The 17,654-nt window shown below is 42.3% G+C and overlaps 1 protein-coding gene and 8 non-coding genes across 9 annotated transcripts; 5 read left to right on the plus strand and 4 right to left on the minus strand.

The window, feature by feature from the left end:
- Nucleotides 1-479: 479 nt before the first annotated feature.
- On the plus strand, nt 480-17,357 carry stimate (STIM activating enhance). The gene is made up of 10 exons (XM_047583699.1): nt 480-1,385; nt 3,540-3,588; nt 3,669-3,764; nt 3,886-4,007; nt 4,234-4,346; nt 6,767-6,844; nt 7,255-7,398; nt 10,314-10,421; nt 14,753-14,876; nt 16,401-17,357. The coding sequence occupies exons 1-10, from the start codon at nt 1,169-1,171 to the stop codon at nt 16,514-16,516; spliced, it is 1,167 nt and encodes a 388-aa protein (XP_047439655.1). The 5' UTR covers nt 480-1,168; the 3' UTR covers nt 16,517-17,357.
- Nucleotides 4,959-5,030, minus strand: trnae-cuc. Its single transcript has one exon. It is a non-coding gene; the product is annotated as a tRNA-Glu (tRNA).
- trnae-cuc lies at nt 6,452-6,523 on the minus strand. The gene has a single exon. It is a non-coding gene; the product is annotated as a tRNA-Glu (tRNA).
- Nucleotides 7,789-7,861, plus strand: trnar-acg. Its single transcript has one exon. It is a non-coding gene; the product is annotated as a tRNA-Arg (tRNA).
- trnar-acg lies at nt 8,666-8,738 on the plus strand. The gene has a single exon. It is a non-coding gene; the product is annotated as a tRNA-Arg (tRNA).
- On the plus strand, nt 9,157-9,229 carry trnar-acg. Its single transcript has one exon. It is a non-coding gene; the product is annotated as a tRNA-Arg (tRNA).
- Nucleotides 12,400-12,471, plus strand: trnae-cuc. The gene has a single exon. It is a non-coding gene; the product is annotated as a tRNA-Glu (tRNA).
- trnae-cuc lies at nt 12,946-13,017 on the minus strand. Its single transcript has one exon. It is a non-coding gene; the product is annotated as a tRNA-Glu (tRNA).
- On the minus strand, nt 15,471-15,542 carry trnae-cuc. The gene has a single exon. It is a non-coding gene; the product is annotated as a tRNA-Glu (tRNA).
- Nucleotides 17,358-17,654: the final 297 nt, after the last annotated feature.

Genomic DNA, 17,654 nt, shown 5'->3' on the forward strand with positions numbered 1-17,654 from the left:
ATGATTTAAAAAGGAAACATCAGCTTCAATGGATTATTTGAGCCATGTCATATCAGCCAAGAGTCGTTTTAAGGGTTAACGAAAATCTGGCGGGTTTATGTAAAGAAGATATTCTTAAAATGCTTTTGTAAATCTGTTTCGTCTCTGTTTACCAGTCCATGTAGTCCATGGGATTCATTGTGTTGTGCTTCATTTTGAGAAAAAAAAAAAAGAAAAACTCATTGTTTACTAATTTGCTTGTGGTTTCCTTCGTTCCCAAAGCAAGTGGAACAGACTTTTATCTGTTGTTTGAAGATTATCACTGCTATTTAAAAAATACTGCAATAAAATAATTAAATAAAAAAAAGAATACATTTTGGACGACTGGTTCTTTACTACATTTCCCAGCATGCATGTTCGTGGCGTCGGTCACATGACGTGGCGTCTGTCAACATGAGTGGGCACTGGGACGGAAGCAGCTGGACGTACGCGAGTCGTGACCTGCAGTTATTCGCGTTCACTTTATTTTTCTTTTTAATGTAGACGAGCGTTATTGTTTCCTGCGTGTCAAGTTGACCGGTGCACATGTCGTTTTCAGTATCGTAAAAAAAAAGAAGAAAAAAAAGTTTGCTATCCCACCACTCCCATAATGCAAGCGAGTAGTTCGCTTGGAGGCTAGCTACCTTGGTTATGATAGCAGCATCTTAGTCGCTTGATCTTATTGGACTATTGCCTGTTTTGTTTCGGGGGAAACATACCTTTATCCGGTTGTCGTGTATCGGTTTAACTAGTTTCAGGTACGTTATAACAATGTGTTGGTGTTTTAGGAGCTACGCGGCGCACGTTTAGCCCATATGTTAGCTCTCATCCAAGATCACCCCAGGTCGAGCAAGGAAGTGTTTTTCTATGCTGCATGGACCCTTTAAATCAGCTATTGATTGTTGTTAATGCTGCTTTATCGTAAAGTTTGCACAGTTGGGTGCCACGGAATTACGTCCCTGGAAAAAATCCACTCGCGACGGCTTCATTTCTTTAATGCCGGAGCAGCTAATGGCTGTGTGGGAAGCAGGAGGAGAATGAGCCTTCAATGGAGAGGATGCCCCCATCTTTCACCGGAGACTGTCCTGCCTAACGCGTCCATCGTCGAGGAGAACCAGGTCCGTGTTTATTGACTGCGCCTTCTGCCCCCATGGCTGCCGTAAGCGGTGTCAGCATGCTGTCCCAGCTCGGAGAGGCACCTATGGGAGGACAGGGAGGACCGGCGGCGGCGGCGGCTTCGACCAACGCGTCCTCCAGCGAGACGCCGGGTACCGACAACCGGGGCTGTCCGAACGGCGCCTTTATGGACTCTTTTGGGATTTTCCTGCAAGGGCTCCTCGCCGTGATGGCCTTCAGCACGCTGATGTGTGAGTAGGACCGGGCAGAGGTGTTGTGCTGCGTGCCACATATCAGACGCCAGCTGCTGCTGCTGTAACAAGGCATTAGCCAACAGCTCCACTAGATCAATCAATCACATGCGATATTGATCTCAGCCGGGAGAAAAGCCTAGAACAAGGCTCCACTAATGATAATGAAATTTGCAACTAAAGGAAGGGGTTTTGGTTACAGCTGACTTCCCTGTTGAAATGTTCTGGCTGTAATAAGACACTTCCTTTTTAAATTTCCTGCCACATTTGACCTTCCCCACAGTATAATATACTGTACATTCAGCTCCTCTCAGATTAGAACTTATTCATGGAAAAATCCTCATAGAAATCTACTAGGTTTCACAAAATGCGTTGCCGTGCAGTCTGTCAGGGTGAAAGGACGTTGCTCTCCTTGATTACGTGCGTTGGATGTTTGCCTACCCTGCTGGTGTGCGTGCAAAAAAAATTCCCAAGTAAATACCTAACCTAAATCTACTTGGGGCAGTCGGAGGAGGTTCAAGAGATGTTTTTTAAGTATACCCTTCAGTTGCCAGTCACTGCCTTTTCTCTTTACTGAGAGTGTAAAGAGAACAATAAACAAGCACGCATTTGTTTTTGGTTGCTGATAACAAAACTAATGTTTTATTTCTCCTTTATTTCTTCCTATTTTTTCTAACTCTGGCTTGGTTTCACATTAGAGTTGACGTCCAACCTGAAATTTTACTTACTTTCATTGCCATGGAAAAAAAAAAATATATCACCCATATCATATAGCCAGAGTCGATTCAGCCACTTAAAGCCGTGTGACCTAATGAGAAAAGTCTCAGTTCTCTGCGCCCCAGCAGCCTCACAGCAGTGAGGAATGTCCAGCATTTCAGAGCTTCTCTCTTTTCTAGGAGCCCGGGCCTCCGCCTGCGTTCTCATCACACCCAGCTGCACACAGGGCGGGTTTAGTCTGAAGTCACTTGTGTTTGGAGCAGAAACTGAGGTCACAGCTTGCAGTGTTACTGGCTCGCATGAAAACACAAAAAGCTCTCAGTACATGTGAGGCACTTGGTGCAAGTTCACAAAGTTGAGATTGTTTGATGTCCAGCTGAGGTGTCGCAGCTTTTAGCAACTCGCCTGATACAAGTATCTGCGCCATCGTAGTAAGAAAAAAAAAAAAAAGATGCTGGGGTGTCATGGCAGACAAGTCGCTATTGTCAAGAACAGCAAGCGCTTCATTTGTGTTGGACTCTTCTTCACTGCTTATGCCGACGAGCCCTCTTTTATTAAACCCCTCAGAGTCTTGTGCACACACAGATTATTTAAAGTGATTACGTCTAACGAGCCACGTCTTACCCCTCATATCAGCAGATGCCACGATTCGTACAGTATTTGTAGTGTTTGTGCACTAGTGTGCAAACTTTGTCATACTGTAGACCAACAAAGCAGTTTGTTTATCTTGGGCAGAGTTGGTTACCAGACTGACGAATAAGAGTCTAACCAACTTCTCCTTCTTTTGACAATCCTGAAAGAAACATTTATTTGTTTCCCTAACGTTTTATGGTCTCGATAGCTATAAATTTGTTCAGGAAAATATTGTCTCTACCTTTAGTTCTCTCCAGGCTATCCGCATGTTTTTTTCCCCCCTGTAAATAGTACCGTGCAACACATTTTTCCTTTATCCATATTTATCTTTTTTTCTTCTTTTTTTTCAGTTTTTAAATGTATATTCATGTGCCTGTATATACTGTTTCTGTTTAGTATTCATGCTGTGCTCTGAGCCATTGCGCCGAAGTTGTGATGGAAATCATAAAGTCTAAGCAGGTTTAGCCCCTGCAATACACTTCGCCTCACTTTAACACCCGCAGCTCGAAGTTTTCTGTTGGCTTCATAACAAAATGTTTGACATCTCACTGAGGGACAGCGACTGCTGGAAAAGACGACGTCAGCTCTAATTTTGAAATCATAGGTCTTGAGTATAAGGCGCGGTACTAAACAAACAACGCAAAACAATAAAATGCTACCTGGTCCTATGATAGCTAACAGAAGGGCAGTTAAATGTTTAAAGGAAAGCAACAGAAATTCTGTTTGATTGATTTTGTGCAGCTCTGTTCGTATGAGCGATCCATAAAGAAATCCTCACCATCTGTGTGGCACTGTCTTTCGCAGTAAAACGCTTCAGGGAGCCCAAACATGAGAGGAGACCCTGGAGGATCTGGTAAGGCCACTAAAAAAAAAATTCCATCACATGAATGCCACTGAAGTGCCTTGGAAAGCAACGTTATTGTGTCTCTGCAGGTTCCTGGACACCTCGAAACAGGCAATTGGGATGTTGTTCATCCACTTTGCTAACGTGTACTTATCAGACCTCACAGGGGAGGATCCTTGTTCACTGTGAGTGTTTGACTCTTCCCGTCCTGCTTCTCCGTTCTACAGATACTGGAAAAAAAAAAAAAAAAAAAAAAAAACATTGAGGGCAGATTCAAATTAAAATCTCTTTTCTTTTTTTCCCCAGATACCTCATTAACTTCTTGTTAGATGCTTCTTTGGGCATGTTGCTAATCTATGCAGGCGTTAGAGTCGTCAGCGCTATCGTAGAGTGGAGGCAGTGGGACTCTCTGCGTTTTGGAGAATACGGTGAGTGATAAGGTGGAAACGCCAGCAAATTCCTAAAATGTTTGTGATGTCCAGTGGAGGGCAGCAGTTGTCCTTATTACTGCAATGCTGCAGTGTTGTTCTCCCTTCTTTTGTTACTTACAGAGTTTATGTGTCACCAAAGCAGTGGACAGTTTATACTTGCTATATGAATACGTAAGCAGAATTTCTTTTTGTTGCTGACAGTGTTTTGTTATTGTGTTTGAAGGTGAGCCAATACAGTGCACAGCGTGGTTGGGCCAGTGTATCCTCTACATCCTCATCATGGTGTTTGAGAAAGTCATAATCATGTCGGTCCTCCTCATCCCCCAGTGGAAGAAGGTCAGAAAAAAAAAGATAAATTGTTTATTAAAGTCAGAATGTCAATTAAGTTTAATGTTCTCATTGCTGTAGTTCAGGTCATCTTGGTGAAACCAGGACTTTATCTAGTAAACTTGTGAGACGGATTAGATTTGTCCACAGTATGCAAGTCGAACTATATCCTCTACAATCAAAGCTTCTATGCTCTTACTGTCAATTAAAAGTTTCTTAAAATAGAAAGAAGATGATCAAGATCAGAATGGTGATCAAGCGACTTTGTGTGACTGGGAAGCCAAGAGTAGTTACAAAACTTCTGGCGATTCTTAAATAAAGAAGAAACAAAAAAGTTGTTAAATGACTCTTACATACTTTTTAAGTAAGAAAAATAGCCCTAGCCGTGTGGCACATGTTGATGAATACTGCAGCTGGGAAGTTGTGAAATGGTTGTCTGTCTTATGCTCTTAGCGATGGCACTAAACACTGGCAGCTGTTCCAAATAGCCTCACAAACCACAGTGAACTTGGTTCAAAATTGTGTATCAGCAGACGGAGAAACCTTCATTGCACGGATTATTTGATTTAAATGCATTATATTAAAATGGTTAGGTTTAGGTATGCTACTTAAAAAATAGTGTTCCCTGACCGGGAATCGAACCCGGGCCGCGGCGGTGAGAGCGCCGAATCCTAACCACTAGACCACCAGGGACTGCTTGAGGGATTTTCATGACATGGTCTGTGGAATTTCTAGTAGCAGTGGTAATAGTCAGTGTTGGTTGAGAGCCGCAAGGAGGAAAGACACTAAAAGGCTCTCCCCGATAAAGACCGGTCTATGCGTACAATGATCAGATTGCAACTGCCCCACCTTCTGCATACTTGTGTTCAGACCTGGTATTAAAACGAGTCTCGTCTCATGCACCTCACGTTGGCACTGAACATCAATCCTGGGAAATCCAATAGCAAGTAATAAGACGAATTTCAGAGATCTGATCTCTGCCCACATTTGGGCTGGTCTGGGTCACATGGGTCCCGATGTGTTCGCATTCCTTTGGTAGCGTGAAGAAGGTGCAGCTTGAGACGCATTGAAATCCTAGTAGCGTAATAATCAGAAAAGATTCCTAACCTCTTACTCAGTGCGTTTACACGCAGAGTTTAATCGAGCTATTCTCAGAATTTGACTTTCTCACTACAGTCCTTGTCCCAGTTTACATGTAGCGCGAGAAAATCAAATGACTGTTCTCCTCCTCCACACTAGATGGCGATACGTGTCTTTTCAGGAGGATAATGCCACGTTAATACGGCCCATTTTCCGGTTGACCTATTAAGTCATATAATAAACAAGAGTCGTTTATGCGGCAGGCCGACATTTCAAACAACAACCATAGGGATAATAGTACATTTTTAAATCCCGTATGTAATGTTCACGCTACTTCTGGTGCAGATAAGTTGCGCGATATCCTTCACACGGTTCTTATAGCGGCTCCATTTAGCTTCTTCTTCTTCTGCGACTGGCTTTCTTGGATGTTTTTGTTCCAGGGTCACACGCCAGCGCAGTGGTTATGCAGCATGCGCACACGCATTATCCGATTGAAAACTTCGATTCACTGTTTACATGCCGCAGAAAATCGAATTATCTGGGTGTCTCAATCTGATAATGAGAACTCCGGAGTAAGTCCATATAAACACACTGACTGTTTCTTAAGATGGAGTTACAACTGTTTGCTGATCACCAATACATGGTTGTCTGCCTGATGCTCTTAGCAATGGCAGCAGCTGTTTTAAATAGCCTCACAAACCAGAGTGAATTTGTCATTTTATCAGGTATCAGGATTGTTTTACATAAAACCAGTATGACTCAGGTCTGCTGTGACGAGATTAAGAATGTTATAGGTTATTAATTACGGATGACTGCACATCATCCCGTGTGTAATACTATGCTATGTTTTAATGTGTAAATCAGGGTGTAGTGTGGTGTTTTTTCTTTCTGTCCTTCAAATTCTTCATGTAACTGAACCAGCAGATGGAGAAAGTGTATGTCCTTCATTGCACACAATATAACGGTTGAATTAAAATGTTTGAATATGGGTCTTGGTAATCAACAAAATTTAGGTATGCTACTTAAAAGCAGTGTTCCCTGACCGGGAATCGAACCCGGGCCGCGGCGGTGAGAGCGCCGAATCCTAACCACTAGACCACCAGGGACCTGAAAGGCCCAGATTATGAATGTGATAAACAATTTAGATAAACTCCCGCAGTCATGTGGTTAATGTCTTGTCCTTCCCTGGCCTAGTTGAGAGACAGTTGGTTTACACATTTGCGCCTGTAATATTATCACAATTCTAAATTTGATACTTAAATCTGAATGCTTTGTCATCATTTTGTAATGTTATCCAGAGATGCATCATTACATTTGTGCTTGTATGTCTGTGTTTCGCTGTGTCGCAGCTGGCTCTCCTCAACCCCATAGAGAATCCTGATCTGGAGCTGGCCATCGTCATGCTCATCGTTCCATTTTTCGTCAACGTAAGTCTGCTGTTACCAGCACATCATAGTTATTGTTTTGTTTTATTATTTATTTTTTTTATTTATTTATTATTGTATGGAAACCCCATTTTTTTGAGTCTTCTAATGCACCCTTTGGATTTTATTGTGTGTTTCGGCTGATTAAAAAAAACAAACAAAAAAAAAAAACATCTGCATGTAATTGAATAGTCCTATGACTAATCGGAGCCACTTTGTTGGACTGCGCTCAGGTGGCATACAAACAATCTATCACTTCATAAACCAGCCTAAATTATTTGATAATCAGTTTCCAACAGAGCAACTCCAGACCAACTTTCCTAAAGTAAAGACAGTTTTTGTTGGTGGGGGATAGTGGTAAAATAGCTACAGTGAGGGGGAAAAAAAATCACTGACTGGTTTGTTTCATTTAGGCCCTGATGTTCTGGGTGGTAGATAATTTTCTAATGAAGAAGCACAGGACAAAAGCAAAGCTAGAGGAGAGAGAAGAGGACTCGCGGGGGAACAGCAAGGTGCGCTACAGACGAGCCCTTTCCCATGATGACTCAGAGTCGGAGGTAAGTCTCAATAGAAAATGAACACACCAGCTGATTCTGGTCTCCATCGCTGTGGACTGTCTTGAGCAAGCCAGACTGGAAGTGGTTCAGCTCATATTGGTTAATTTGAAAATCACTGAATGGATTAAAACTATCTACAACTCCCCAGCAGCATCAGTAATAATAAAAAAAAAGACACATCACAGTGTTTTACATTTTTCTTTTGCAAACATTCGTCTGTTGGTATGGTCAACAGTAAAGGCCCCACGAGAATACTCAAAGCAATGTAGAATATTAATGATTTTTTCTCCAGGATTAGGATTAGTGTTAGGCTATGCTCCCTAGCGTTAACACCGAGCTATGGCGGGAGGGCTGGGCTGTGTTGTGTTTTCAGCAGTGTATGCTTCTTGTGGGCCAGTGGCGCAATGGATAACGCGTCTGACTACGGATCAGAAGATTCTAGGTTCGACTCCTGGCTGGCTCGCATCTCCTTTCTTATGTTGGTTTAGCCAGGAGCATGGACTGTATAAATATGGATTATTTTGTTTAATTAATACTACACTCTGCTCTGCCTCCACGAGGAAATGGTGAATTATGCACTGTATATATTTTTTAACAATTGTTTTTACAACTCTCATGGTCCAACAGCACTACCTCAGCTAAAAGCAATATTTATTTGACATGCTTTTGCTTTGGCTTCCCTTTTAAGGAGTTCTGCATCTACATTTATACTGTCTATCGTCTAAAGTAAGTTGGTCATATGAGGTCTTTTTGTTCTGTTACCTCAAACTTTGAGTTATGTGAACATCGTTTGGCTGACGTGATCTTAACTTCCAACTTTTCTTCCAAAGACATTGCAGAAAATGGATTAGAAATCAAGTAAATCCACCTTGTTCATTATAACGCTGCCATAGCTGAACTTCTTTTCCATCCTCCCACTCTGGCACCAGCAGCACTTTTGACCAATGATCAGTGGCCTGAGGTCTGACCGAATTTCGCCCAAATGATTAGTGAATGATGGAAGTGTGACACGACACCTGTCAGTCACTTACAAGAATTAAATGAATGAAAGCAGACCTAGGAGTGCTGGGGCTGTAATAAATCAGCCCATTATTCTGTTATTCTGTTTTTCTTTTGACTTTTTGGTGCTGTTGCTACCCTTGGTTTGACCAAAACTTAAAACAATCCGTTGCAAGTTATTTGAGAAATTAATTGTTTCATCAATTGAGACACGAATATGGGGGAAGGGCTGGAATGTGGTGCGGATTCGGCATTTCTCGGCTTCTGTGGGCCAGTGGCGCAATGGATAACGCGTCTGACTACGGATCAGAAGATTCTAGGTTCGACTCCTGGCTGGCTCGACTTTTGATGTTATCATTTATTATATTATATGATTTTGTCGTAGCACGGAGGCATTTTTGTTCTTAATGGGCCCACACAAAACACAGCCACTGACACTATTTATCGTTAACTGTGTTACAGTTTTATGTTTTGCTTTGCTTGTATCGTCCTTTGTTACTACGTTTATTCATGAAGGCTTTGAACAATATCTCGTCGGCTGGTCGTGAGATTCATACGTGGAGAGGGTCTTAGACTGGTGTAAATCTTTATAAATCAGTTTCAAATCAGTTTTATTTTTTAATGTCTAAACGAACAGACAAAACTCTGCGTCGTAGTTTATTTTTCACTGCCTACTCTTCGGAGCCAGAACAGTGTGCGCTGTGGGGGGAAGGGCGGCTCACGCACATATCCGTGTGGGCAGCGGCGTATTTATGTATCGGGCCAGTGGCGCAATGGATAACGCGTCTGACTACGGATCAGAAGATTCTAGGTTCGACTCCTGGCTGGCTCGTTCTTTTCTCATGCGCAGCATCAACTATTCTTTGATAGACTGGTAAAAAATGAGATTTTGTCCGTCAATTAACATGCTATCATTATTCAACAGTAGAGTAGTACAGCTTCATTCTATCTGTGGTGGTGCTCATCTCAGACAATTGTGAGATCTATTAAAGACAAGAGTTCCAGCATCTAACAGAGTAGTGCTCAGACAACAACCTTGTTTTCAACACCAGTAAGACCAGGGAGGTCAGTTGCGGACCACAGCTCTTCTTCCTTGAGTCGTGATTAATTTTTGATTACTCCAAGTGAAGATCGATTTTAGGTCATTCAGGATCATTATTTTAATCTGTGAGGAAATGCACTTCACGTAAGATTTTTGAGAGTTGAGGTCTAAATAGGGAACTCTGTGGGTATAACCCATCAGAAACTTGCTTGACCAGAAACTGGTGCAATTGTTTTCCATAACAGCTAGATACTTACCTGTGATTGAGGGTGGGGGGACTGTTTGTCCCTGTCCACTTTCCCTATGAATGGTGCCCCATTGTGAGTCCGAGGCTCCAATCTCAAGGTGTGAATGGGGTTGAAACTTCTTGGGGAGATTGATGGCAGATTATATCTCAGTCCGCCTCCTCTGTTTAAAGAATGTTTTTCCAGTCGGACATAGATGGCTTCATGTACTCCTCTTTCAAACCATCTGTCATTTCCCAATGAGCTGGCTCTCACGTGTTGGGACATGCATTTGTGGACGCGTTGTTGGGTTACCCCGACGTACAAGTCTGTACATTCCTCACTGCGCTGAACAGCGTACAGTACGTGACTGTTTAAGCCTGGGTGTTTTGTTAATATTTATTTGGCCATTATACGTATTAAGCTTCAGAGTGAGCGTAGCCAACACAACAAACAAAACACCTGATAGGCAGAATATGTGTTCAGTACTATAATCTAGCATAAAGAATGAAGCTACGGTATGAATCACGTTACAGGCTAAATTTCGCATTGATTTTAAATCCAGTTTTGAGAGACTGCAGCATTCATAGTGGAACAAAAAGCCTGCTAAATCTTAGACCTTACATTTCTCAATCTCTCTTCTCTCTTAGATTCTGTTTTCAGCAGACGATGAAATGGATGAATCGGACGAAGACGACGTGCGTCGACTCACTGGTCTCAAGACGGTGAAGAAGAAAAAGCTGCGGATGGGGATCCCTGTTTGACCTGCGTGCCTAGCGTTACTGCTACGATCCAGTTCCCTCTGGTAGCTCTTCACCTGACATGCACTCCCCACCCTCTCACAGGTTATGATATCAGCCTTTGGTGACAAAAGAACGTACCGAGATTCAACTCTCTTTACTTTTGACTTTCTGAGGACTCCTACGTGAACTGTGTCCAGTCTGGGACACTTCAAGTTGCATTTGTTTTTTTCGCTGTTGCATTTCGACATCCTGGGGTTGGTGTTGTGTTTAAAGACCATTGGAAAAAGAATCTCACCATGAATAAACCTTATACTGTCAAATCCTTTAATGTAAGTATATTAGAAATGAGTAACACTGGTTTAATACCATTTGGACTCAAGTGGTAATGGGTATGAGTGTAGTTCAGGATGGGTCAGGTTGGTTGGGCGAACCAGGATACGTATGACAAGTCGATACCCTACCATGTCCCAAAAGTGATTGTATTCTTGATATAGATTCCATGTAAACGTTGTTGTTTGTCTTCTCATGTAGCTGTACCAACATGGCCTGTGTTATGGATGTGTTTGTGAGAGTGAGAGTAGGGGTGTAGCGACACACCCTTCAACTTAAGAGGAGCATTTTTCCAGTGTTTCACTGCATTGATGCAACTCAATCACTTTGCAGCACACGTACACACTTTACTACTGTATATCTTGTATGTAATGTTTTTTTGTTTTTTTTGTCGGAGGGAGCACATTCATTCATCCCTTCGACTTCTGACTTTCAGCGGTTAAAGCTGAACTACACACACGGCATCTTCCTTCTAACGTCAACTCAGTCAGTGTATCGTGTCCATGGACTGCAGTCTCAGTTTGTTTGTGGCTGTTTTTCTGATGTGCTCTGTTCGTTCGTCTTTGTGTCGACTTTTGAGTTGTTTCTGACTTTTGAGTGTTATTTTTCGGGCCAAAAATGTGACTATGCCTCTCCCAAAAGAGTTTTTTTTTTTTTATTCCTTTATTCTAACTGAACTGAGCGAGTAAGTATGGGAACCATTTCTTGCACAATTTCCCATCTGTCACAGCTTTTATTTTCCCGTTGTATTTCGTGTGACTTTTGTTTTGTTTACTTTTGCAGCAGGATGATTTTTGTTCCAGTAATGTGCCTGAGTGAATTACCAGCAGGTGTTTTAGTTTTTTTGTTTGTTTCTGACTGTTTTTTAAGCAGAGCTCCAGATCTTCAGGCATGAAGCAGCATTCAGCAGGCTCTGATGTTAAGAATGTGACATGCATTGACCTCAAAAACTGTAAACAGTGAGCGTGGACCATATGGCCGAGAGAAAGTGCGCGGAGGGTTTTTATTGTGTGTGCATGCCAGTGTATACATACCTGTATGCACTGGTGTGCGCTGAATATTTATATGCATAGTTGGTGTGTCTGTTGGTCCTGTTAAGATTCAATGGAGTGACATTAGCTGTGATGCCTATGGTGCTGGTGATGATCTCATTATGACGTTTTTGGCATGTTGGCGAGGAATAAATGACTGAGCATTTTATAAAGGGAAAGTACAGCACCTTGCGGCAGTTACTGTTACTCTCAGCTCAACTGGGACAAAGAGGGCTTTTAGTATTTTGCAAAGATTAAACTACTACGTGATCAAAAGACAAGTGATGGGGATAAACTGTCATGATACAGGCTTTTCAAATAAAGGATGTGATACACTATACAGTTAGACTGCTTATTTCACTTTTACTTTCAGTGTTTGGTTTTTGTAAATCTTCTGCCAACCCGAAAGCCAGAATCTAATTAAAAATAATTCATCAAACCCGTGCTTCCGGGCGGCTTGCCCTATTTTCTCAAAATTATTTAGTTCAATGTGAAGAAAACCACAAAATAAAAATCTATGGTGTAAAACTGATGAAGCACTTTCATCGTTTGCTGTCCACTGAAATAAAAGTAAATACCCCTGGCCGGGGTTCGAACCGTGCACCTTCAACAAAAGCGAAGTTTTCTGCATGTCCCTGGTGGTCTAGTGGTTAGGATTCGGCGCTCTCACCGCCGCGGCCCGGGTTCGATTCCCGGTCAGGGAACTAATTTTTAATTCTTCCAAAACATCTAGTTTCGAGTCGGACCTTGATTGTACACGGAACGTCTTCTTATTTTAGGTTGAACACCATATTTTGTACGATCAGAAGGCCGGGATTAAAAATAAACGTACTGTGCATTTTTCAAGGCACAAACGATACTCATGATTACTGTAAACTGTAAGTTGTAATGCTACAAGCAGCTACATATGCTGGTGCTCTTCCCGCACAATTCACTGTTGATGTGATCTGTTGACTGTTGATGTGATGTGATAGGGTTGTGGCGGGAGGAAATACATGAAGGTGCACCAGCAAATGTAGCTGCTTGTAGTATTACAGTAATCATGAATATCGTTTGTGCATTCTTTGGAAAGGCACAGTACGTTTATTTTTAACCCTGGCTATCTGGGCAACCTATAAAAAATAAGACATTCCGTGTACAATCAAGATCTAAATGCTTTAGAAGATAATTAAAATTAGTTCTCTGACCGGGAATCGAACCCGGGCCGCGGCGGTGAGAGCGCCGAATCCTAACCACTAGACCACCAGGGACCGACGAGAGTTAGATTTTGAATGTGGAAAAAAAAAAAGTATACATTTCCAAAGTTTACCACTAGAGGTAGCACATTCGCCAGCGTCGCCTATCGGCTCATGTTACTGATTGTGTGCCCCGAAATAGATCAGCTACTTGCGGCTTATTGCAAATACTTAAGGGAATACACAAGCAATAATTTACTCTCTCGTGACCCAACAAGTGAAGAGCTGACTGTCTGAGTTCCAACAACAGGTTGGGACATCCAGTTCGGTTCAAAATAATAGCAGCCCAACATCACTAACCAGATCAGCCGCTGTTTTTAGTAGACATCTCTGTTTTCAGGAATCATGGCAAGTAATTAACTAGCATGTGTAGTAGAGTAATAGTAAACCAATGAACCCAACAGTTATGTTGCTGATTAGCTAGGATAATCATCTCCAGGAAGATCAAAGAAGGCCTAACTATATCTGTCCCTAAGCCCATTGTTGCAAAAATGACAAGTGGCGAAGAGGTGACAAAGCTTAAAAAGAAACGCTGCAACAGTTTGTGGACTGATTAAAACGAGATTGTTCTTTTTGGGTTTGTCAGACGACCCCCAAACACGTAATGTAAGCCACAGTACACAGTGGTCAGAAAAAATAGTCCCACAGAGTGAGAAGTGAGGCGGTTTTTCTTTCCATATTCTTCCTTCTCTGTTTCTAAACTTAGCTGTATAGCAGGCAGATGTTGTCACGCTTGGTGTGTTCACTGCACACATAATTGAGCGTGAATGAGCGTGCAGCGTCACTGAGTTAGTCACTTACAGCCCGTGAGTCAGTTCGTCCATCAGTCGACGATTCGGGTTGTGGTGTCATGGTTCATGCCTAATACCGACTTCATCATTTATTAAAGCAACCAACTAGTTCGAAATTAAGCAGCTTTTTAATATTGCTATAGATATTGAAACTCAGTATGTATATGTGGAGAGAAACTGGTTCGGTAAAGTGGTAACTGTTATACAGTTAATAAATCTCAGTAGTTGCAGGGTGGTAGAGGATCCTGCATGGCATCAGACGTGTCCTCAAAACTGCTTTCTGCCCTCCACCCTCAGGAATGGACCTCCTCTAACTTAAGCTTAGTTCTCTTCTTGGTTCTGCTCTCATTTTATTCGTTCATGTGTTAACTGTCTGGAAATGCTTTTTTTTTTTTTGTTTATCTTTTATAAGACCCAGAAAACTGATTTTCCCTGTTGGCGTAGATCAAGTTGTAGTTGGACCTTCAGGGAGGAGCTGCTGGGCGGTGGACGCAGTATATTTTCCATTAAGCACCAGGTCCCACGGGAACATTTAAAAAATAGGATGTGACTGCCAGAGCCAGCAAGGGAGGAGGCAGACTGCCACTTATTCTGTGTCCTGAATTATCAGCTGTTGGCCTCTAAGCTTATCGTAAAAGATGTGAGACCCATTCCAGTTGTACCATCCCTCACGTCACAACTAATAATACACACTGACAACAGGCAAAGTGAGACCGATGGATATGGGGGCCTGAGTGACTCACTGGGTCTGGACCAAGTCTATATATAATGCCATGTTTTCTGGGAGACAACGACACAAACATCAGGATATTGACCAGCGAACACACTGGACAGACAAATCTGTGGAATAGGTCCATAACCTTGATAACCATGTCACAGGTGAGACATTAATAACACGTTTTTTGAGGTTTTTCTACGGGCGTCAGCTTTTCCAATCAAACCACTGATTTATTTCTTAGCCAGGCGAGGTAAAAAAGAAGAAGCGTCCTCCGATGAAGGCGGAGGACCTGAAAGGAGCTCGCAGTAAACTGGGACTGAAGGGCGAGGTCAAGAGTAAAACCTATGAGGTCATGGTGGAGTGTGGTGAGTAAAGACTTTTAATAAGGTTGTTTCTTCTCTCACTGAAGCATATGAAAGGTGACGCAATGTCACATGTAAACTTTAAACACAGTTTGCTTTCCTGTCCTAATGAATGTGATCTTTGTCCTCAGAGAACATGTTTGTTTTATTGCTGTTTTCTCTGTAGATCTTGAAAATCCTACGAAACATTTGAATTTCCCCAGTGGGGATCAATAAAGTACTACCTCAATCTTGATACATAAGAGAAATAGCTTTAAGAAAAAGTATAGCTCCAAATAGAGATCCTGAAGTTAATGAATGTAAATGTACATAATTTTGCTCATTAGTTATTCTTCAGCTGATCCAAAAGGCGTTAAGAAAAGACAGCTGGACTGATAGAGTTTTGAGAAGGAGAAGATGCTCATCCAAGTAGCTTAAGGGACAGGCGGGAAAACTCTACAAGTCCAGTGTCCTTTTGGTAGGTACTTTTTTTAAAAACTTATTTGTGTCTATTAAAACAAAACTTCTCTTGATTTTAAGTAAGACTTCAGTAAGAGAGCTAAAATTAAAAAAGCCACAAGTTGTCGTGCGCATCCACAGGAGGAAAAAAAAAAGTAGTTCCCTGACCGGGAATCGAACCCGGGCCGCGGCGGTGAGAGCGCCGAATCCTAACCACTAGACCACCAGGGACTGATAGGCAGCCGGCCCTCTGGCTTGCTTAAATAACGACACAACTAAATACATCAGGCCATCGTTTGTCATATATGTTTTGACTGGTGATCTGTTCAAACCTCCTAACACACCCAAATGACACAACAGCTAAAGTATGCGTAGCGACGTGGCACGAGGTGACCCTAAAACACAGCCCGTGAAGAGAGAGAGAGTACCGGGCTCTAGCTAGCTACCGCATTAGTCCTAGCTACAACAGGACTTGAATGCACGAGAATGCACTTGCTACTGGCCACTTACCCAGATATGTGAATTCGTTTACTCAATTGTGAGTTTACTTCACATTAAGCTTGGACTACTGTATTGAATTGTAGTATTGCTGTTGCAGTAGCAGTAGCAGGCTCTTAATACAACGTCTACCTGGTGTTTCATCTATTGTGGGCCATCGTCTTTGTCACAAAAATAATAATCTACAACAGGAAACCCTTTGTGGCTGTGTGTGTCACATAAATAGCCTACATTTTACTGATAATACTCGAGTGCTTTGGCTTCAGTAATATTTTGAAGGTGTTTGTTAGTACTTATGTTTCCCCTGCCTTCTTCTCGCTGTTCAGACTTTTGCCCTCTCTGTTGGTTCGTATGTTGTGATGCTGCCAACTTTCTCATTTTTACGTAAGCGGTATTTTTGTGGTCACGGGACCTGACAGTTTACAAAATCAACAGTCATTTGCAATGTTTAAATATTGGTTGCAGAAATAATAATTCAATTATCCACTTAGAGTAATTTGTTCTAGTAAAGTATTTGGTTACTTCTTCCACTACTGCGAGTTGCTATTACCTTTTCCTGACAGTATATCTGTTTGTTTTTTCTACGTTCAGAACGAATGGGCAAAGTTGCTCCGTCTGTGTTCAGTGGCGTGAGGACGGGTACAGAGACGGCCTTCGACCAGCCTGCTGCCGCTAAGGCCCCGGGAGCCAGTGTGTTCAACAAGTAGACGCGCTGCAACTTAAACCTGATTCCACCGAAAGAAACACACACTGACGTCCTTATGTTTTACAGTCAGTAGCATTACTGCGTCGCGTGGATTGCAAAAGTGTGTGTGTTTTTACATTTTTACACTAATGGTTTGTGGAATTAAAGACCGGGGAATTGAATGGATTTGCGCTAGTTGCATATTTTGATATCACTGCTGTGTTTCCTATGCTACATGATATTTTTTACCCGCCGATTTCTCTAAATGTTGTCCCTTGTTGTGTTAAAATGTTCTCGTATTCCCCAGCCGCAAAGAGAGGCGGCCATGAGGCGAGCGTTGCCGGAAAAACATGCGAATGGTAATTTGGGAGAGGCAGACTCATCAAATAAACTTGGCAATTTTAAACTGCACTAATGGTCAAGTGCAAGCGCAGCACCTCATAAAAAGGCCACAGTGTATGTACTCATGTAAACAAATCTGGTGCAGAATATAACTAGGTACACTTAGATAACCGTTATACAAATAATAAATCTCAGTAGCTGTTAGATGCAGGGTGGTAGAGGATCCTGCATGGCATCAGATGTGTCCTGAATACTGCTTTCTGCCCTCCACCCTCACGAATGGACGTTTTCTAACTCTAACTTTTCGTAATGAACAACATACCATGATGCCGTATATGCCTGTCACAGCAGCAGCTTGCAGCGCATCTCTTTCTATACTCCTGTTCCTGTAAGTCTGCCTGTCCATCCTGCCTGTGTCCTTTTAAAGAGCTGTACTCAGAGACTTTGTGCCTGTATAAATGTCAGAATGAGAATTTGATAAACACCATTCTGTTCAGTTCAATAAATGTTGTTTGTTCTCATTCATTTGTTCTGCATTGAGTTATTTACTCCTAGAAACACATGTGGCTTTAAAGGAGGAGAGGACTGTGACTGTGTGGAAAGGGCAATGTGGTTTACACGGCTCATGAGTGGACCAGGCGGGGAGGGGGGCCTCTTTGCAGAATTTTGCTCAGGGCCCCATGGGCAAGTGGGGACCTCCTCTGACAAAATGACTCAACTGTGGGGCAGAGTACAGCACAGTTTTAGATAAAGAAAGTATTTGTTTACAACAAACGAGAGCGGCGGTGCAGCACTCAATAGATATCGAGTCTGGTCCA

This window comes from Mugil cephalus, chromosome 4 (assembly GCF_022458985.1).
Source record: "Mugil cephalus isolate CIBA_MC_2020 chromosome 4, CIBA_Mcephalus_1.1, whole genome shotgun sequence".
In the NCBI taxonomy this organism is placed as follows: Eukaryota; Metazoa; Chordata; class Actinopteri; order Mugiliformes; family Mugilidae; genus Mugil; species Mugil cephalus.

What these genes read in the sequence shown, in the direction of transcription:
- stimate (XM_047583699.1), top strand. Translation starts at nt 1,169, where the DNA reads ATGGCTGCCGTAAGCGGTGTCAGCATGCTGTCCCAGCTCGGAGAGGCA. An exon ending in GGCCTTCAGCACGCTGATGT is followed by an intron (nt 1,386 to 3,539) that starts GTGAGTAGGACC and finishes TGTCTTTCGCAG; the next exon opens with TAAAACGCTTCAGGGAGCCC. An exon ending in AGGAGACCCTGGAGGATCTG is followed by an intron (nt 3,589 to 3,668) that starts GTAAGGCCACTA and finishes GTGTCTCTGCAG; the next exon opens with GTTCCTGGACACCTCGAAAC.